The 23,830-nt window shown below is 30.1% G+C and overlaps 1 protein-coding gene across 3 annotated transcripts in view; it reads right to left on the bottom strand.

Moving 5' to 3' along the window:
- Positions 1-3,878: 3,878 nt before the first annotated feature.
- The window catches only part of LOC142322884 (mesoderm induction early response protein 1-like), a 40,675-nt gene continuing 20,723 nt past the window's right edge, over positions 3,879-23,830 (bottom strand). Inside the window, exons 7-11 of one of the 3 annotated variants that reach the window (XM_075361975.1) lie at positions 20,926-21,102; positions 15,838-15,965; positions 13,803-14,017; positions 10,348-10,503; positions 3,879-4,072 (exon numbers count right to left, since the gene is read on the bottom strand). In XM_075361975.1, the coding sequence (XP_075218090.1) occupies positions 10,442-10,503; positions 13,803-14,017; positions 15,838-15,965; positions 20,926-21,102 (582 nt within the window). In that variant the 3' untranslated portion in view covers positions 3,879-4,072; positions 10,348-10,441. The remainder of the gene's footprint in view (positions 4,073-10,347; positions 10,504-13,802; positions 14,018-15,837; positions 15,966-20,925; positions 21,103-23,830) is intronic. The other 2 variants (XM_075361974.1, XM_075361977.1) reach the window with 2 other exon arrangements.

Genomic DNA, 23,830 nt, shown 5'->3' with positions numbered 1-23,830 from the left:
TATCTACACAGATGAAACCTATATTCATGCAACTCACATGTATGCCAAATGTTGGAGTCTAATTAACAATAATGAGGAAGAAATGAAAGTTTTGTATTGAAAAGGATCTAGGGCAATCATAGTGCATGCAGGTGGTGAAATGGGGTTCATTCCTGGCTACTTGACCATATGGAAATCAGCATTGACTGGTCATTACAAGGAAATGAATTTTCAAAATTATTCTAAATGGATTAAAGAAAAGGTAATGCCAAATTTGCCGGAAAAGTGTATTAGTAGTTGATAATGCTTCGTATCAAATGTTGAGATAGACAGGGCCCCGAGTTCATCTACTAAAAAAACTGAAATGCAGAACTGGCTAAGAAAGCACAATATTCCCTTTACAAAGGATATGCTAAAAATTGTATTATAGAAAACAATATTATAAAACAAGGATCATCATAAACATTATGTTATTGATGAAATTTTAGCTGAAAAGGGGGGGGTATACCATTCTCAGTTTCCCACCTTATCACCCAGAATTATATATAACAGAGTTAATTTGGGCTGAGTTGAAAAACTGGGTTGCAGAGAACACTACTTTTAGACTCTATATAATGCAACTGTGCGAAAAGAGAATTTCCAAAATTGTACCACCAGAATGCCAAGGAAGTGTGTTCATACTAAGAAGGTTGAAGAATATTGAAACGATCAGGGAATTTTAGAAAACACGATAGAATCATTTGTAATTAATGTGGACAATGAATTGGAAAACTCTAGCGATACAGAAAACAGCGAAGAAGAAGAAGATGATGATAATGATGCCTAATTGGATTTGAATCGATGGAAGAAACACCATTGTGAAAATTGTTACAGTAAGATAAAATATGCATATTTTACTAATTATACTAATTAGAATGTAAAAATCAACATTAAAAAAAAACAATACTATTAGAAGAAAACAAGTAACATAATAATAATTATAAATAGAATTTATATCATAATAACTTTCACAGTGAAATTCTTTTAAAATCAGCCATGAATATTTATACAATAATCAGTGCAAAATTAAATTAAAATTATAAAAATATTGAAATAGATTACTGGTATTAAATTAAATAATTATAAAATTTTCAATAAACAAGTTACTGGAAGCGTTACTAAGATATTTTTACACAAACAAAAAAAAGAACTACTAATACAAATATATCTTTAACAATAATACACTAACAATAAAAAAATAAAAAAATAGAAACTGCTTACATTAGATTTTTTTTATAAACATAAAGGCAGTAAAGAAACTGGTATAAAGATGTGTGTGACTAGTTTTTAGTTGACCATATTGTACTGAGTCTCAGGACTGACTAGTACGGGAAACCACGATTGGAAAGACAACATCTACATAAACCATTCAGTGTCCTAACTTAACATAAAGGTCACTATTTCAAGCATTTATACAATAATCTTTTCAGATACAAAAATATGAAATAAAATTTTTATGATATCTTAATTTAATAACTAGTAATTACAAGCTATATTACTAGCCTAAATACTAGATTAATACCTTAATATTTAAAACATTTTTTTAAGTATACATTTTGTTAGAATATAAAATTTACAATGGACCCCTAATAGCTGTATATCTATTATATTAAATCAATATTAAACTACTTTGTTAATTCATAGTAAAAAGTTATTAAACTATAAAATAAAAATAAAATGTTTTTCTTATATACAAAACATAAATAAACTATTTTATAATTTCAACCAATAAACATGTTTTAAGAATGCATAAAAAAATAGATACAAAATTATTCGATTGTCCAATTACAAAAGAACAAAATGATTAAATAAAACTTTAGTTATTATTCAAATATAGAAAAGAATTACTAAAATTACAAGTATAAAGCCCATTGATTAGTCAGACATAAGACATTTAAAATCTAGTATTGCTATACCGGATTACCACACCACCATACCAACAATATTTTAAGATTATTAATGCAAACACTGTATAGTTATTACTAATATAAACATATTTTAGTGTTGATAATTTATATTAAAATGAATAACAAACTGCACAACAATGTATATGTTATTATAATCATTGGTTGGGGGGGGGGGGGGGAGTTGGGACAAACCTCTATGACACTTTAAGCATAAAACTTATTGTGTACTCTCAGAAAACTAGTCTAGACTGCCCAGTTCTATCTCCAGTTAGTTAGACCTTCCCTAACCCAGTGAAAAATGTTAAAAAAAAGTTTCTAGAGATATGTGTAAAATCAGTTATGCAATTTTTACAAACTGATGATAAACCAGACAGAGTTCATTACCACAGAATAAACTCACAGTATAACAGTATTCATTAAGTTCTTGTCCTGATTCCTTTGCCTAGAAATTCAAATAATGCTATTTAAAATTTGATCTTATAAGTTATGCTTCTGAGGAACCATCAACAGCAGAAGTGAAAATGGATAAATTCACACCACGTTTTAACACCTTAACACAATTTAGGGACAACCAATGGAGCCAATCATGATTATAAACATAACATAAGACCAAAAATTTCTGCTTTACTTTGTCTCATTAGAAGACAGCAGCAGGGTATAAAATAAATTTAAATGACACCAACTACCGCATTAGCTGCTGCATTTGGTCATTACGTGAAAGTTGATCACATCTTGATGAACAAATTTACAGTGACTACAAGTAGCTAACTACTGTGCAAAACTTTCAAAATGCTTCAGTACAAATACTGATTTTAACTTGTTCTCTGAACTTCACCAAGTAATATACTATCTTTGATTAACATATACAGTGGTATTGCAAACACAACTATAAAGACATTAAACGGTGTAGGCACAACTTAAAAGTGATTTTGATGATTGTAGCTTAAGTTAATATAAATTAAATTGGGTTTAAAACCAGTCATATTTTAAAAGGAAGGACACATTTTTTATAGCCATTTTATAAATTAGTTTCTTTTAATATGTTGAAAGTTTTGATGCTTTTAATACTTTGCGAGCTAACAATAATGCATACCTACTTCCATAACCATGGCTACATGTGACAAAGTTGCATTAAAGTGACGAATTCAGTAATTTTATTGTTAACATTTTGGATGAAAGTGATGGCAATTTTAATGAAAAGTAATTTAGTGTATGATTAGCAATATTTGAATGAATGTGAAACCAATGAAAGTGAGAATACCAAGTGAATGGATGTGAAATGTTAGTAAAAATATTTTAAATATCTCTTATCCAGGCAAGAGAAGTAAAAAATTATAATTTTAAGGCAATTAGCAATTCCTGCTGCCAGACTTAAAAATGCTTAATCTGTTCTCATCTAAAAACTTTAGTCACAAGTTTCAGATGAATATTTAATGCATGAACTAGTAGATATTTAGCCTCAGGAGAATTGATAACATGGAGAAAGACTGATATCGGTAGGTTACTTTTTTTTAATAAGAGATAATTTATGTTATAACAATTTTAAAGGTCAGTATCAGATTAAATTTAGTCAATACTAAGACCCAGTACATTGGAATGGAGACTGGAGACACATGTGTAAGCTACGTTTATTCAGTATTGTAATACTCAATTACAAATAAACCTTATCATTTAAGTAGCAAAAACTATATTATATAATATTATTGTATCATTACTTTAGATTTTAGATGTGTTACTTCACCAACTATTACAAAATTTTGAAATAAGTAAATATCAATCATTATAAAAAAATTAACTTAATTAAATTATAATGCAATACCACCGAGGACTATGTTAAATACTTCATTTAAAATATCAATAATTTTATGAATGTAAAAGAAGTCTACTAAGATGTACAAAAATAATACCGAAACATTTTCAAATAAGAACTATATATTATCGGTATGGTGTATTTTATTATTTAATATTGTTAAAAAAAAAAAAATAGGAGACATAAAAAGCACACAGTTTTTGTATTAACACAATGTTTTAGTCACCTTTTGAGCAGAGATTTTCTACCTTCAGATAAACCACAAAACGTTTTAAAAGATTACAACCACAAACAGTTTTATCTGTCACACTCACTTGTAATGAGAGTTCAACATTGCCTGAAATCATTAAATTCAACAAGTTAATATACCGATAACAAATTACACACTCACTAATAGAAGTGTGAGTGACACAAAGTAAATAGGGTATATAAATAATTGTGTATTAAACCCTCTAACTGCTGCATGTAATACCTTCAGATGCTACCTGAATTAAAAAATTTTGCAAGTACATTTTTCAAAATTCATAGAAAACTATTTTTATTTACAAAATATCAAGTATAACATATCAAATTAATTAGAAAAAATAAACTATTTTTTGATGTAAAAATTAAACTTACACAATTATTTCTTTCAAACAGCCCAGATGAAAATTAACAAAAGTAAAAACTTTTTTTTTTAGTCACAAAAAACTGTTCCATGTACAATTCCACAAACAGAAAAAAAATCAAGATTCTATTATATAAAAATTGTTCAGAATTTTATGTGGATCAAGAATATATACAATTTATACTACCTAAAACCACTATGAAAATAATAAAAGCTAAAAAAGTGATCGTTTTTTTCTAAGTCGACTCAGACTCCTCTACTGAATCTTCTGGCTGTTTTCTTTTTCTTTCTGCTTTCATAGGTCTCTACAAGTGTTGCAATTTATGGTAACATTGTGGCTGCATGTCACAATTACATCCTGAACAAAAATGGCTATGGGATGTTTTCTGTGAAGTGGAACATACATCTGTAATGTATTCCCCAGAAGGTGTACAAGTTGGTAGGATTTGTCTGCAACTGGTACAGGTTGAACAATCTGCAGTAACTCTTCATCTACAAGAGTTTCGACTATGTTGACCATGAAATCATCGCATGAAAGAGGCTTTTGAGTATTTTTTGATTATAAGATATAGGTGTTGAATGTGGCCATGTCTAGCAGATTATAAAATATTTTTTTCCAGTATCTTCTGGTGATTTGTGTGCATGTTACATGATACACAGATTTGTCTTTATCAACTCCTCCAAACTTCAAGTTATATTCATTTATTAGTACAGGCTTCATTATTCTTCTTCTATTCACTTCTGCGACGAATAATTTTGTCTTCCACATGACAGCTGGTACTTATCAGATAAACAGGTTTTCTGGTGGGTGCTTCTTTGTAACCAACTAAGAGTATATTTTGTTTTCTAAAATAAATTGAGCTTTGTGATTGTAGTTTAATAGCTAAAACAGTTTTAGACAGATTGTTAAAACGTTTATTTATTGTTCCCATGAGAAAAATGTTATTATCAAGTAATCTTGGCACTAACGAGAGTTTTGTATAAAAATTATTGGTATAGATATGGGCAGCCTTTATTCAATAAATTACTGATAGTCAACCGATAAATTATAACTTCTTATGTGAAAGGATCATTGCAATCAGCTAAGAATTGTCTTCCACTATACAGTTCAGTATGATAAATGTAACTGCTCTCACTTTCACAGATTTCAAATTTCTTTATGCTGAACCTTCCATACCTTTTATTAGGTATATACTGGATATGAACAAACAAATTTCTCGTACCTATTATGGATTCATCAATTGACAAGTTTTGTTTAGGAATAAAATGTATTTTTTGAAGGACTCATTCATAGAGTCAAGAAATGATCTCACTTTATACCATGGTTCATGATTTGGTTGGCCTGGAGGAATATGAGGTGTGTGAGAAAAGTAATATGACCGACTTTTTACTTACCAATTTTTTATTTTTTTCAAACAACAATATTATCCCCTTCAAAGTAGTTCCCTTGGGCAGCTATACACCGGCGAAGTCGTTGTTCCCACTCCTGGTAGCAGCGCTGGAAGGCTTCAACTGGTCGGTCACAGTCTTTTGAATGTTCTCCAGAGTTCCAAAATGATGTCCTTTGAAGACATGTTTCAATTTCAGGAAAAGGAAAAGTCACAAGGACTCAAATCAGGTGAATAGGGGAGGTTGAGGAACCGTAGGAATGGATTTTGAAGTAAAGAATTCCCTGATGGAAATGGCCGTGTGACATGGGGCATTGTCATGAAGCATCCACTTGTCTGCAATGTCTGGAATCACTCTTTTCCTGAGCCTTTCAAGGACACCTTTGTAAAACACTTAGTTGACAGTTTGTCCTGGAGGAACAAATTCTTTATGCATGATACCCCTGCTGTCAAAAAAGCAAATCAGCATGGTTTTGATCTTTGATTTGCTCATTTAACAATTTTTGGTCAAGGAGATGACGGAGTGTGCCACTCTTCGCTTTGTTTCAGGATCGTACTCAAATATCCAGGATTCATCACCTGTGATCACACAATTGAAGAATTCTTGGTCATTGTCAATCCGCTCAAGAAGATCAACGCACACGTTTCTTCGATTGTCCTTCTGTTCTGTTGTGAGGTTTTTCGACACCAATTTCTCACAAACCTTTCGCATGTCCAAATCGTTTGTCAAAATTTGATGTATGGTGAAAGTGTTTAAATTTAACTGTTCACTTATCATCGTTATTGTAAAACTACAGTCTGATCTTCAACATGTTCTTGGCCTTCCAAAAATGATTTGTGCCAGCGGAAAACTTGGCTCTTGATAAGCAATGTTCCCCAACAGCCTGTTTCAACTTTTCAAAGGTCACACTCATAGATTTCCCCAAGTTTAACACAAAACTTGATTGCATAACGTTGCTCTAAATTCCGATGCTCCATTTTCGTAACACAACAAAACCACAACTTCACTGATGGCGCTGTCAAAAATAATATGTTGGCTGAACGGAGTTGAAACTCGTACTGAGCATGTGGAAGGGATGAACAAATCAGTCTTGTACAGACCAGTAGACACAGCGTTACCAGATCACTCGCAGTGTTACCAATCTCATTACTTTTCTCACACACCTTGTATAAACTTTAGAACTAACATGAAACATTGCTGACATCAACTGAAATCTATTCAGAGGCATGACACTAGGAAAGAATGGTGCTGCTCGAGCTCTAAATGTACTCCAGTAATGTTCCACATTATTTTTTTGATTTAGGCCCATATTTACTACTAATGAAATGAATTTCTTCATTTCAAAAACAATTGTGTTCTTCAAGTTTTGTTGCCAAGAAAATGGTCTCATCTTCCCTGATTCCCTCTTTTTTCTCATACTTTCCTTTGCATATTTATTGGTTTTATTGACCAACAAATTCCAAATGGCATTTGTGAAAAATAGATAAAAATAGCTTATTAGAGGGGTATTTAAAGGGGAGGGCGTCTTTATACCTGGGTTTCAAACCTTGAAATTCTCTCTTACATTGAACACTGTCTCAGGTGTATAGCTTCTTATCCATTTAGGTTGTGCTTCCAGAATCAGATTCATTATCACTATTATTTTCAGAATTATTATCACTATTGTTATCACTTGCAATCCAAGTCACCTTCATCATCACTGCACACGTCACTTAGCCTAGATTCCCACAACTCTCCACTGTATGATGACAATTCACTAAGATTATCCAAATCAATATCACTTAACCACACATCACTGTCTTCATCACCCTCCAACTCACATAAACAGTCATGAATTGCACTTGATCTCAATAGTTCACTCATTTTTGCAAACTAAATGCAAAACCGAAATCGTTATCGACTGTAAACAACTAACCTTATAGCCAGCTGACTAAAAATACAGTCATCATTTGCAGTGTTGCCAACTGCAAACGAAAACAAAATTAATAAAGGCATGTGTAATGCGTCACAATTGTAACTTTAGCAGTTGAGCTATGCATAAATGACTTGCGATTGAGACGCTTACAGGTTGCAAGGTTATTTGTGTATGCATGTATAAATATAAACAAACTGCCAAGTAGAGCATCTAAAAAGAACCCACCAAAGAGAAAGTGCTATTTGATTCTTTAATCATCTTCAGTCTTGATTGCTACGATTTATACAAATTATTAGTGCATAAAACTGGTAAAATAATAAGGGAAAATTCACTGTGTTACATTTAATATACTGATTTTACATTCTAAATTCTGGCCCATTTCAGGATAGTTTTAGTGTACATTTTCCTATGGTTCAGTGTAGTTTTAGTACATGATCAGATGGATTCATTAGTGGCCAGCAATAATTTATTTCTTTAATAAGATATTGCTACTGCATTAATAGAAACATGTTTTTCAAAAAAGCCACAACTCTTAAAGTGAGGCTGTATAATATATACATTGTTAAATCTCATCGTTTTAAAATTTGTCAGATGACAATACACTCAAGGTGTTATGAAAGATCATTTAACTGGGTTAATCGGAAAATCTCTTAGAAAGTTTTCCTCACAGTCTGGACTGTCGAAGGTTACTGGAATCAGAACTACAAAAAAGGTAAAATTGCATGCAGTTTAAAGCAACCAGACCATAAAAAGCATTTACAGTAACATCGTTGGTTTAGTTCTTTTGTTGATAAAAATAACATTGAGACGCGTAAAGTCATGTCTTTAATTTGCTAGATGGCTATGTGAACAATCAAACAGCTGAGTAAAAAGCAGTAAAATCCTCACACTTTTCACAATCATTAAACATACATAAATTGGTATTTGATGTACAACCCACCAGCCAATATGTAATAAGTCTTTTAATTTTTTATAAGACTGTAAACAAAGATGTTTGTCATGATCTAACCCAACAATTTATTACACTGCAGAGGAATACAAACGAGAATGATGGAAAGCTGGTCCTATCTTTTTATACAGCTAATGAACTGATAATCACATTGAAAGAATATTCAGGTCACCACTTGATCTCAAAAAACCTGTGGCCACTGATGTCTTGGATGGGAGTTCAACACACGACACGAGTAGGAAAGGTTGAGTTTGTGTGGAGGTTCCACTATTTAGATATTTATTTGGTGTAGCTTTATTGTTATATTATAGTTTGTTAGTTGATTATGTTCACTATGATTTGGTTTATGGTTTTGTGACTGTTTTAGGGCTTCTGAAATATTTTATTAGTCTTATTTAATATTAATTTGCATAGACAGCCTGACAGGCTATCTAGGCTAGTTTGGTGGGTAACTCCTTTTGAACTGAACACCCAGGGGTGGAACCAATATTTCTACATTTCTATTATGTTTTGTTGTAAATTTGTTTGTTTTTATTGTTTAGTGTTACTTCAGTTTCTGAAGTATCTCAATAGTATAATTACAACTGTACTACCTCAATAGTACAATTACAACAAATGGGAAAAAACATATTTAAATTAACTGTAAGTGAGGATGGTTTAGTATTTTTGTTATCAAAAAGAGAATACACCACACAACTGTTACATGTGTTCGCATCAATCTTGTTGTCTATATGCCAAATCTTGAAGGTTTCATTCATTTATTTGTCATAAAATCTTACGTACACTTTTATCTCATCATATCTCAGTTGAGATCTAAGATCAGCTACATTCAGCCAGAATTTATGACATCAACATAAAATTATTGGCTACATAATACCATATGTATTTCATAAATAATATTCTTATACTAATTTTCATCTATGGATACAGTTCATGCCATCTTTAGTACAATATTTTATAATGTAATATTATTCATTTATTTTCCATCAATCCTATATAATTATTTTGATAATCAATCATTTTACCTTTTATTACACTAATCTTTTGATTCATAAAAAATGGATATCTATTTTCACTTTTTGAAGTTCACGTAATAGTTAAATATTTTAAATCTTTAGTCTCTACATTTCTAAACCTTTACTTTTACTGAAAAAAGAAAATATCCAGCTAACAATTATATTGATAATTTAATATTAGGAACAAAAGCTATGCCTACTTTCCGAGTTAGTATTTATGTAATTTTCAAAACATTTATTAATTTGGAAAAATCAATTAAATAAATATAATATAAAAAAACATACACAAATACAAAAAATCCTTTTTTCTTATCTTTCATTGACAGAAATATTTTTTACACTACTTCCAAAAGCATTTAAAAAGGACTTGTTTTGTACATTTAAACTAACATTAATTTCCAAGATAAATTTCTTTTTAATTTTCAATACCTTCTTAAATGATATGAGAGAATTTTCTTCTTCCATTATTATAATTTTAAGGCTTCAATTTGATAACTACATGCATGGTGATTAATTTGAATACTCTTAAGAAAACAGTTTTTCTTAACTGCAATAAATATTTCTCTAAGAATCTGCCAATTTTAACCAAAAGGTCAATCAAAAGCAACAATAGCTTGTCCAACAACAGTTCAAAGATGTACGAGTATATTTATTAATTTAATACTAATTAACCTTTTTCATAATCACATAAATAACAAAACTTTACAGAATAAATCAACAAGATTAAAAGATTCACCTGTTGTCCGATCAAATAGTACTGCAGGAGGGGTGTGCAAGCCAAGATATATCCTGTCTTACTACTACTACAACCCATATGGAAATTTATGGATTCACTCCGGTACAGTCTGTTCAAAAGGTTGCTCATCCTTTTTCTTTTTCCTGAATACATTACCTGCAGAGGCACAAAATCATTATCAGAATGAAGTGAAGACATCACACTCATCTACAGCTCAATAGCTAGCTATCATGTCATAGCTAATATCAGTTAATTTTTTAAAGAATTTCGATTAAAAACAAGAGGACACAAAATCCACAATTAAATCTTTTATGAATAAATGCCAACTCTACAAATTACGCATATAAATCACGGCTTAAAAACAGAAATTATAAAAAAATAATATCTTTCAACATAGATTTCAACAAAAAGCTCAATCTTGCCTTCCTTCTACAATGTTATGAAAGCATTTATTTATTGAAATGAATTTCATAATCTTACTTAATTACTAAAAAAATCATTGTATAATTTAATAAAATTAAGAAACAGTATGGTCCCAGCAATGAACCTAGAGACAGACACACTCACAGAGTGAGAGAGAGAGGGGGGGGGAGATATTTAATGATATATTTAACAACTGAATTAACAAAATATTTGTCCTAACTATAACAAGACTTTCAATGCATTTTGCTAACTGCAACACCCAAAACTGCATATTAGCAATAATAAATAAGTTACTCATAAAACAGTTATATGTGTAATACACACAGTATACATTAGTTATTTGCAAAACTAATGTGTGTAATACACACAGTATACATTAGTTATTTGCATTACCCCTTACGTCATGACAAACAATAAATTAGAATGGAGAGATCTAGATTCAGTTTCACAAAATGACCTGTCAGCCTGTTTATAATTTAATACACGTTTAACTTGTCATTTACAAGTTAATTTAAACATTTTATACATTTTTTAAAAATATTTTTATTAAAAGAAAAATCATAATAAAAAACTTCTACTTTGCAACATCAGAGACCTAAAAAATACCTGATTATTCTAAAAATTATGATAATTTAAATGCTACAGATTTTATCATTATTAAATTTTGTACATTACAGAATAAGTAACATGCTAATAAATAATAAGTTGGGTCTTCATTCTTTAAGAACAGCCCCTTCTCAGAATATGCACTCTATGATGACAAAAGTATGAAAATATTAATGAACTTCCAATTAGATATTCCTATTATTCATTAAGAAAAATAAAAATGCACAAGCCAACTAACCTATTGAGATAATGATTAACATACTCTACATAGTATTCAAACATTAAATTAGGTCTTTATGAATAATTTACTAACAGAAATCTTTTATTTTTATTTGGTAACAAAATTACTATTTTAAAATGTTCTCACCTACGATGGACAGCAATGAAAACTATTTCACTATCAATTTTTTAATGACAAAATAATTGAATTTAATAAATATAAACACAAGTTTAAAAAAAACTCATATCATAACACTTTCAGTCACTTTTGCGACCATATTCATGATTTGTGCTGCTGCTGTCTTGCATCAGGTAGCACTACTGTTAGGTATTTTTGAGTTAGGAAAAGAAATATTTAGAATGTAGTTGAACATTTTGTTGAATTTGAATTGTGTCTGTTAGTATATCATGTTTTTTTTTTTATAATTCTGAATGTTCAGCAGGTGCCACCAAACTATACCAAATTTTTTTGCAACCTTGACAGGTATAGTTAAATCATGTGTTACCTGTGGTTTATGACAATGTCTGAGAGCCTACAATGACAATAAAATGTGAATAACATGTGAGCATCAACATTTTGAAGAAGCTTAGAAAAGCAGCAACTTGTTGCTGTTAATCAAAATAATTCATATCTTTTGCAGGTAAGTTTTAGGCCATACACAATGTTTTGAGTAACACTACATATCGTGGGCAGTCAAATATTATTAAAGGTGACAACTATTCAAAATACATAGCATAATCCTTAAAAGGTCAAAAAGTTTGAAGATATTCTAAAGGGCTATAACCTAAATGTCCATGTGTTTTTGATGCTTTTGAAAGAAAATGCTGAACAACAACCTCCAATTCTTTGGTGTAACTACACTTCTCTTTCAAAATGCCAATTCATCTATTAACATTTCCTTGACTGCAACAGTTTTTTTGTAGACAAAAACATGCAAATTGCCCCTTATTCTACATATTCAGTAGATTTAACTTCTCATGATTTTGACTTGTTTTCAAAAATGGAGCTGACGTTATAAGGGGAACATTTTGACAACTTAGAAAAAATTCAATGAAGTGCAATGATTTTGATGAACATCAGGTAAAGGATTTCCAGGGAGTTTCAAAATAAAGCAGAAATGTTAAGATCATTTTCTGTAAAATCTCAGAAATCTTCAAATATAACCAAAAGACAAATGTGAAATGGTTAAGACCAAAATTATTTTTGACTTATAATATTTAATAATACTTTATACAAAATAAATCTTGAAAGTAGTAAGTGAAGATCTGCATAATGGTTATTTGCATTTTAAACTGTTACAATCACACTCTATGGCTTTTTTACATTCAAGGTTTCTAAAATCTTTTATTGGGCTAGCATTACTGCTCATCAATGCAGTGCAATAACTGGAAAGAGCACAACAGCAGCTCTCTAATTGCAACAGTTACACTAAAAAATAGTATTCTTATATATTATGAATGAAAATTTAGGTTTCTGTAGGTAATGACTTTAATACATACATAGTTGTTTAGTTCATGTGTTTTTGTATTTCAAGGCTTTACATATTATTTAACCAATCACATAAATAGTAATTTATATATAAAAGGAATAATGTAAATTAACTGTAAAATAACCCCATACTGCATGTCTATTAAATATAATTTTTTAAATGATCTACCTGGTTGCTATTTTTCTTTTTAACAATGTAATGGTCCAAATGGAAAATGCTATTCATGTTAAAAAAATATCTGCATTCATTAAACAACAGATGTTTTAAAAAAGTAATGAACCATGATCTTACAACTATAACTTATAAAATAACTTCAGATTTAACCTTCTATATATATATATATATATATTCCAAATGACCATCATAAAAATTCAAAACATTAAATAATAATACAAATATGTTTTAATATAAACACACAATTTTGTAGTTGTTTTTTAAATCTATTATATTACATTCTAAAAAAAAAATATTTTATTCAATTTTTACCAAGTGATAAAATATGTATGAATTTTGCTTGTCATCACTGGACAAAACAAATGCCACTTTCAAGATTGACTATTACAGGAAAGAGAGCTCATGACTAAATAACCAAACTTATATAAAAACAAAAACCTTCATATATCTTTATTTTATAGAAAATAACCAAATAATTCTAGAATTAAAATTTCTTTCTATAAAAATTTCACATTATACAGATTAAAATTTTTATACATGTACCTCCAGAAGGTACAGATGTTCCAGAGGGTGTATGATTGTTGTCTTTATGATTTTCTGTATTCTTACTAGATCTATGCCTTTTGCGATCACCATAAATAAGACACTGAATATTTGGTGATGAACTGCGGTCTCTCTGGGATGTGCTATTTCCAGTAGAATTGCAGCCACTTACTCCCCCACTCTCTTGCTCTTCTAAAAATCTGTCCATGTAGTCCCTATTAAAATAAAAATAATCATATTCAACAGGTATAATATCTAAATTTACATTTGAAAATAAAAACAAAAAATAAAACCTTAGAAATATTCCACAAGAACTAATTACTAAAACTCTTACATCTTTATTTTATTTTTTGGATTATTACCAGCGTCATTAAAAGCTCATGTTTAATTGTTAATTTTTGGGCGCTCTTCCTTTCTGATTGTTTTCATATTTTTTACCTTCTTTGTGAATATGTTTCTCTTCTCTCTGTTGTATGTTTTATACCTACAATGTTTTATCTCTCTACCTATGTTTTATCTTATTCAATTTATTTGAACCACCTGACATTAGTTTCACCTCCATTACATTCATTTAAAATCCTTTTGGTTAGTCTAGTCTTTATACTTTAATGTTAACACTTTATTAATAATTTAATTAAAATATTCCTTCCCTAAGATTCATAAGATTTTATTGTTGATGAGGGAGCTAGAAAAAAAGATACTGTAGCATAGGGGTATTTGTGGAGAGATCAGGTAAAGGAATATATCCTGAAAGTTAATTCAGTAGATGATGATTTTGACTAACAAGTGATCGATACAGCCTAATAAATAAAATTTAAACCCAGCACTCATTAGGTTTTAGAGTTCTATATGCCGAAAGAAACAGACAATTACAAGTATGTTTCACAGAAATGTTTTTTACTTCTTCTTTTACAACATAATATTGGCGATACCCTCTAAGGTAAAATATTTCAAAAGTAAAAACATCAAACTTTTAATTGGAAATGAAAAACAGATAACAAACATAAAAATACATATATGATCAGGTCAACTGCACATAATATAATAGAAATTTAATAGTAATGAGGAACTGAATGTTGCAACTATTTGGAAAGGAATGGAAGGAAAGATAGTTAGGGAGTAACAGATATGTTACTAGCAAGTACAAGAAGGTATAGTTCATAATGAACATATGAGAATTCAAAATGGTTTATCCAAGTTTGTAACCTGATTGTCAATTCTAACATCAACCCGAGAGTGTACATTGTGATAATTTACAAATGAAATTTAGGTTGAACTTTGATAATAAAAATATTTGTAAAATCTTAGAGGAAAGACAAATTACAATAATCAATAAAATGGAAAATCATAGAAAATAAGACATAGATGAACCCAGAAAGTACAAAAATTTAACAGTTAAAAACAGTACAAACTTTTAAAAAATAAAATTATTAATAGAGTGCAATGCATCAAAGGAAAGTTAGTTGAAGGAGAATTGTACTAATGGAGTGAGAAAATAATTTCAGCAAAGGTTTATGTGCTGCATTAGACAGATGTTTAAAGGTAAACAAGTAGCAAAGAAACAGATTAAGTAAAAAGTAGTAAAGGTAGATATAGATATACTGTACTGGGAAAAAGGAAATGAAGCTAAAATATATTAGTACCAGAAATGTGACAGAAGAATAAGTTGGGTGCTTCTTAGAAAAGAAAAACAGCCATCATGGCATCCGATAATAATTAATTTAGAGCTAAAACAGGAATGTAAAAATTAAAAACTGCAAAATAAAAAAGACTAAAGAACATAAAGGAAAAAACTGGACCCTATTTTTTCTTAGATGTTGTAAATATTCTGATATAGTGTAGCACAGAACTAGATGGAATGAAGGGGTAAGAACAAATCTATAAAAAAAAATTATTCTTTTGGCATATATCCAATGAAATGTTGGCAACAGAATTAGTGATGCTAAAACAGGCTTTGGGCCTTAGGCCATAGGCCTAGACCATGAAAAGAAGAAAAAATCCTGTGCACACTGTTAAAAAGACAAAAAATACTTACGTAATCCCAGGATGTAATGTATATTTTTTCTTTTCTAATCTTGTTTTGTTTGCGAATATGTCATGACGTTCTGTTTTCTTCCACAGATAATAGAATTGCACCAATTCACCAACTGATCTAGTTCTAACCTAAACAATAAAAATACAAGCTTTACTGTAAAAATTTTTTAATAATTTAAATTACTAATTATTCAGCTTTTGGCCTAGCTTAAGATGAGTTTGCAATCTTACAGGACAAACCAAAGAGCAAATTTTGTTAACTACACACCTCTGAAGCAAAAGAAAAAACACTGAATTTATTTACACTAAAAAATTTTACCCAAGACTACAATAGAAAAGAAATCCTAAATCAGGCACTTGAAAAAATAAGTATAGTAACTAAAAAGGTTGTCAACTTGAAATGGTTTTCTGCCAATTATAGGTGCTGTTTAGTGGTTAGTCAGTCTTATAGACCAACATAAAACTACCAGTTCCTTCCATTTTACTGTTTATATACTGAGAACACTAAGCAGTTAAATTATAATGGAAATATTAAAATATGTAACTACAACCAATTGATGCAAAAAAAAAACCCACTGTCAATTTAAAAACTTTACTGATGACCTGTCACCCAGTTTTATGTTATTAGATTTATAAAATGTAATGTATTACATTTGAATGTAAAGCAATGGAGGAAGTTTTCCAGCTCCCACAGTAAACCAACAATGTCTAGATGGATATTCAGGGTGGCTAAGAGGTACAGAAATTTTTACAAATGTTATGCATTACTCGGCATCATTAAATGTCTCTTTACAAAGACAACACAACTTTCAGTGAGGTAACTGTTTTTCTTATATATATATACTATTTACATCAATAATTTATAAACTAAAATGGTTAATTAATAACTCTGCACATTCATTAAATCTTTTAATGCTTTCCTAACTCCAGAACTTCAGTAGACCATTACATTTTTTTTTATATTAACAAGTATTGGGCTACAAGCTTGACCAAAATGCAATGAAAGCTGTATATGGCTTGGAAGTCTTGGTTTGGCAACCACTGATATACACTAGTACTAATCGCTGCATTTTATTCTGTAAATTTCACATAAGATGTTTGAAGAATTTTTTTTACATAATTTACTTTCCATTTAGTGAAATGTATTTTTATTCCTTTTTCAAATTGATCTAAGATTTAAGGATTTTAGTTTTGGTATTTATTCTCAAAGATTATTTCAATAGTTTTTTTATGTTAGAAGACAACCCAAATAAAATATTATAAACATTATTAAAAAATTGATAAAAGCATGGTTTTGACAGATTGTATAGTCTGTCAAATCTGCAAAATAATTCATGTAGAGTTACTGAAACTTTCTGAGCTCATTCTACTTGCAAGAAAAATGAAAAAAGTTCATATAAACATTGGTCCAGAAATGGTCTCCTAGCAAGTTATGAATAGTGAAAGGTTTTGCCCTGATTCCTAGGCAAAGAGTGAAACAAAATCATACTGAAATTCTAGGAACCCAAATTAAGGATTAAACTTGATGATTTCTTATGGTTTTTGACCTGAAAATCTGAATAAAACAGGTTCCAGAACCACATATTTCTGTAGCTTTTATAATATTTGATGTAAAACAGAAAGATTTTTTGTCTAAAAACAAGTTTTTTACATTTGTAAAATAAAAACTTACTAAATTACTAATAAATGCATAAAATTTACTATTAAACTACTAGAGAATTAAATTGTGAAAAAATTGATATAAAAATAATCCAATAAAAAATTAATTAAGTTCAAGAAATTTGATTCTATTACTAATACACCATATGAAAACTTTTAAAGATTATCAACAACAGAAAATGAAGTTAACATACAACTGACACAATATTAAAAAAATAAGAATGCAATTGATCAATTTAATGATGTTTTCAGTAAATTTTCAAAAATCAGCCCTTCTACATTCAAAACATTTGGCTGCAAGCTTTCGGACTGCTAGTGTTATTCTCCATAATTCTGCAAGACTTTCCTTAATTTGTGCAGTGGCATCTGTAACACTAACAACCAATTCTTCACATATACGAACCTTTCTCTTATACACAATACTTTTCATCCATCCCCATATGCAAAAATCTAACGGTGTTAGATCAGGTGATCTTGATGGCCAGGAATGTGGCCCGCAGGAGCCAATCCATCACTCTGGGAAACGCTCATTCAATTATGTTGATGCGGCACATGAGAAGTGGGGAGGCACACCATTGTGCTGAAAGTACATGCTATATCTTAATGCTAATGGAACATCTTCTAATAATAGCAGCAATTGTACCTTAAGGAATTCCAAGTAAATGTCAGAATTTAAACATCCTGAGAGAATGAATGGTCCAATTAGCTGATCGTAAACTAGACGACACTACACACTAATGCTATACATACATACATACTATGTTATACATACATACTAATGCTATTAAGTAATGCACACTAAATCAATGTTGGAAATTACAATCTAGTCGTATGTGGATTGACTTCAACCGAAGTGGGTTCATTGCGAAGGTTAATGATGCAGTCCTGAGTAAACTGAGCTTCGTCAGTAAATAAAATGAACCTGTGCAATTGACAATTCATATTCAACCAGTTGCAATGTTGCAAACAGAGGAGGATCTCTTGGTTGAAGATCTTGTATGCTGATTATGGTAAGGATGCAACTTGTTGTTACAAAGTGGTCTCCACACTATAGACTGGGAAACTATAAACTGCCAGGAAAGGCATCATGTACTTACACCCAGACTACATTGAGTAGCCTCAGTAATGGTTTCATCAATATTGGCACCATGATGGCAGAATGGTCACGATGAGTACTAATGCTGGGAAGTGTACTAGTTTCTCATACTGTATGGAATGTTCCACTAATTGTTTTAGGATTTGAAATTCTGTGGTTAGGAAAACATCTCTGATATTCTGCAGCAGCAACAGTTGCATTTCCATCACACACCCCTGAAATAATACCATGTCAGCATACTCCTCAGTCATAAATAACAAAGGCATTGATGCAATATGAAAACAATTAAAACACACACAGAATTGTACTGGCAACAATTCATAGCAGTAACTCAGAACATAAAATACACTGATAACATGATATAAAATGCATTGTTGGCAATCTGATTTCTGTGTTGCCAACTTATAAAATCATAATTCTAATTTTCAATTTGACAGTGAATCCGAAAAAGATACATAGACTTTATTGTCTGAATAATATTAGTACTAGTTTTTTTTATTTTATTAATTTCTTTATTTTTACTGATATATAGTATTTACAAGTATTAGTATTTTATTTATTTTTATCTTTAATACAATACTATTTTTTGTATCATTGCACTTTATAGGAAAACAAGCATGCTTTGTACATATAATCCCTTCATTTTCATAAGGTAAGTGTTAGTAATAATATCAAATTTCTTGAACTTGCATTTGTTTTTTATTGGAATATTTTACATAAATTTTCTAAGAATTAAATTCTCTACAAGTTTTGACAAAGATTTTATACATTTATTAGTAATTTAATAAAGTTTTTACATTACAAACTTAATAAATCATGTTTATAGACAATAAATGTTTCTGTTTTACATTGGATATTATGAAAACTACTGGAGATATGGTTCTGGAACCTATTTTACACAATCTGTCAGATCAAAAACCATAAGAAACCATCAAGTTTACCCCTTAAGTTGGGTTCCTAGAATTTCAATACGGTTTTATTTCACTCTTTGCCCAGGAATTAGGACGAAATCTTCTACTAATGGAGCATTACTGGACCCATGTTTATATGAACTTTTTTCATTATTTCTGCAAGTAGAATGAGTTCAGAAATCACTGATAACACCATGTGAATCATCCTGCATAATGAAATACAAATTCATATACATTTTTAGTTACCACCGAATCAATATAAAAAAATAAAACTCAGTTGACAGCTCTTTTGCTACCGCTGACAACCTCAGCAAGAAGAGAATTTTAACTAAAATATTTATAAAAACCTTATTACACATAAGCTAAAACTGTTTAAAACATAATGAAATGGTTTATGACAGTTTCAATTTTATAAATGACAATGTTTTTACAAGTCTCATGCTCAGAACCAGAGGAAAAACAAAACGTTTCTTCTATCTTCCACTAAATAGAATGAAAAGATTCTAAGTTTTACCTCTAGCAAAACTTCGCAGCAACATAAAATTAATATCTTAACATAAATTAAATTTTTTTCAAGTAAAATTACTATTTTTAGTTTCTCAGTTTTTAAAAATTGTTTCTAAATTTATATAGTTTATAAATTAAAGATTTTCTAATTTAATTAAAACATTTTTGATGACACTAAAGTACACTTTATTAAACATTCACATCACCATTTTTTAAAAGCTGAAATTAGAATTTTTGTTAACTTGATGGAAGGTTGTTGATGAAAATAAAACATATTACATTATCTTAATTTTTTTTAATTCTGCTATCCTAAAAACTTAATTGTTGATAAAAAAAATACATTAATTTTCTGTGAACTGAAAGTTCTCTGCAGAATTCAGGGTTAAATACAGGAAAAGTACTATACATCATACAGTGAACTACACATCACTGCTACAGTATCTGAATTTTACACATCATTAATACCATAGAGTAATTTAAATTGCCTTTAATTAGATCTTTTACTCAAAATTCTAATAAAAAATGAAACAAAAATGGTACAGAAATAATACACTTTAAGATAAGATCTTCTTTTAAAGAGTTTAAAAGGGCATATATCGTGAACAATTTACTTGCATATGTTGTCAGGAGTCCATAGTTTTCAAGTTTATCACATACATGTAGATCAAGAAACATGTGAACTGCAGTTTGCATGACTATATTTTATCAAAAATAGTTATTATTTTGAGATGTACCCTTGTACCAAGCTAAACTAAAAATAGCAGAAATAAATAATAAATACAGTGGATACACACTGTGTTTCCATTTCAAAACTGCATCTCAAACTAAGTCCATCAATAATAACACAACAATACTCACAGTATGAATTCTTATTTACTCACAGCATGAATTCTTATTTTAAAATATAAATATTCACCTTATTCTGCTGAATAAGATGAAAATTCTTCCCATATGTTTTTAATCCATTCTCAAAATTACGGCATTCTTCCTCAGACCAAAGACTCATAGTATCTGTAGGAGGAACTACATTCATTCTTCTTCTCCTCAGTGCTTCTTCAACATTGTAACCACACTGGAGTAATAAATATAGAGCCTAAAATTAAAAAAAAGTGAGCAAAAGATAATTGCACTTATAAATTTTGTTATCCAAAATTATAGATTGTGGAAATTATATACTTACATTTTAAAATGAACCAAATCTGTATTTATAAACATAATAAGAGGTTTTTATCCATACATGCAAGTTAGCTACATATAACTGAAAATAAAGTATCAATGCATATCAGTTATATCTAAAAATTTGCTTTAATTTGAAAAAGTAATTGACTTTATTAAAAAAAAAGTAGTCAGTTAGGGCTCTGCCTCCTGGACCCTCGACACATTTGTATCCTCATGTTTGTGAGAATATTAAGTATTTTACTGAAATACTTTAAGAAAATAAATATCAGCATTTTGCCAAGATGAATTAACTGTAGTAATTTTTTAGCCATAGCTCCATTTATCAATCCGCATTTATTGCTCCATCTAGCTGCTCAGCCAGGCATTGCTTTGCTCTGCTCTTTGGGGCATAAAAGGAGATTCAGTTTTTGAAAGCTGATTTATTTATTGTAATCTTGCAAAAATGCATAATTTAACTTATAGTTATAACTCATAGATATAAAATTCACTAAAATTTTACAAAATAACTATAATTGTTTTCCACAGAACCCATTAGTGACAGCTAAGCGTCACTAATTTTTTTATAGTATTGAAAACTAATTTTTTTATTATAGTATTGAAAATTTTTTCAAGACACGATTAATTTTTGCAGGCCTCACATTAACTGCGTATTATGAAAAATTACTGTAATTAAAAAACTGTTGATGAAATTCAAACAACTATCACAATCACAGTAAAATTACCAAACACAATTAAAGTTTAGCACCTTGAAAAAGCACTAAGCACAACTAAAGTTTAGCACCTTAAAGACGCACTAAACATAGATTATTTTCATGATATATAAGTGATTATGATTGTTTTTAGGTTTCGTATTTAGTTATTTTCGATTTCAACATATTTAAAAAAAAAAGTCTTATTATTAATACATTTTACTGATATTGTTATATGATATTATTTTTTTGATTATAAATGATCACAAAATATTCTTTCATAAAATGTTTTAATGTTATTAGCATTTTGTTCCGATGAACTAATTGCAGTGATTTTTTAGCTACAGCTCCATTTATCAATCCACAACTTATGGAACCAAAAGTGCATCTCAATAGACATTTTCAAGGAGTACATTCTTCAATTTCTTTAAAAAATTTGTACTCAATAGCACTTGCATAGTAAATATTATTTCCTTAATATTGGGTGGAGAAAGGTTGTAAAAACTTCAAAAGTTCCTAAAAATCTAGATTTATCATTGTCCTGAATTTCATTTTTATGTTTCATTTAAAAGTTATTTAAAAAAAACCATAAACTTTTAAAAATTTTGATAACCAATAACTTTAAATAATGATCGACAACATATGTTTTTTATTTGACATATCGATAAATAATTATAAAATTAATCTTTTGGCTATTTCAGAAAAAAAAGTTGTGTTGCTGGATTTGTGCAATAGAAATGTACAGTCAGTGCATAAAATACGTTCAGACTCAAAAGTACCACGGGGTGTTTCTCGATGAGAAAATGCAATTCAAGAAGCATCTTCACTATGTTGCGAAGGCCTGTAGTACCTTCTTTGGTATTTGGTGGGTGATCAATCCTGATTGAGGTCTTAATTTTAAGACCATGAGTATCCTGTATAAGGGCGTTTACAAGGCAATATGCTATATGCGGAGCCTGTTTGGGCAGATAGGCTAAAATTTAAAAGCTATTGGGACATATTGTTAAGGGCTCAATGCCTCATAATTTTAACAGTAGCGGATGGCTACTGTACAACTTCACAGGAGGCGATCTTGGTGATTGCAGGCATTAAACCGATAGACTTGATTGTGTCAGAGCGGCAACACTGTTATGTCACCAAGAAGTTATGTGAGTTAACTTCTGACAAAGTCTGGGAAATCGAACAACATGGTAATGCTTTGTGGCAGGCCAGGTCAGCATTATATGCATGGTCTATTTACTGATGTTAGTTTGCAGGGCACCTCTTGGTTACGCCCAAATAAGTACATGACACAATATCTTTCCGGGCATGGCGCTTTCCGAGACAGGCTGCAGAGGTTCAGCCTGGTGGACTCAGAAATGTGTCCACAATGCAGACAATTGGATGATGTACATCATGTTCTGTATGTCCGTTGAAAGTACAAGTTGATAAGCACGAAGACTATCTGTCGGCTTGATATTATCGGATCAGCGCTGGATCTCCGTGTCAACTGGTGAAACCAGCCTGAATGGATAATAGTTGAAAATTTAATTCACTATTTGGCAAAGAAAGATTTCCGAGAGCATTTAGGGTGCCGCCTGGGCCTTTCCGTTTTTTTCTTTTGTTTGTTTTATAATTGGTAAGTTTTAAGTTTTTGTTGGTTTGTTTTGTTGTAACTGCGTGTTGAACTCATTCTTTTGGCTTCGGGTAGGTAGTGGATTTCAATTCCTTTCCATATTTTGTTTACTTAGTCTTGTTTGAGACTAACATGAGATGTGGTTTTTTTTTTTTTAGGGATAGTAATACTCCTAAGGGAATGTTATATGTATCATTTGAATTGGTGGCATCCTAAATGACGCAAGAACAAGAACAAGGCTGAGAGATACCTTTTGCTGAAGTTTTGAAGGACCTCCGGTAAAGCCCATAACGGTTAAGTATGGAAGGGGTGGTGTGGTGACCGCAACTGTCACATGG

The sequence above is a fragment of the Lycorma delicatula genome, chromosome 4 (genome assembly GCF_047948215.1).
Source record: "Lycorma delicatula isolate Av1 chromosome 4, ASM4794821v1, whole genome shotgun sequence".
NCBI classification, from domain to species: domain Eukaryota; kingdom Metazoa; phylum Arthropoda; class Insecta; order Hemiptera; family Fulgoridae; genus Lycorma; species Lycorma delicatula.
The sequence above is the reverse complement of the archived record's forward strand: the minus strand, read 5'-3'. Positions and strand labels throughout refer to the sequence as shown.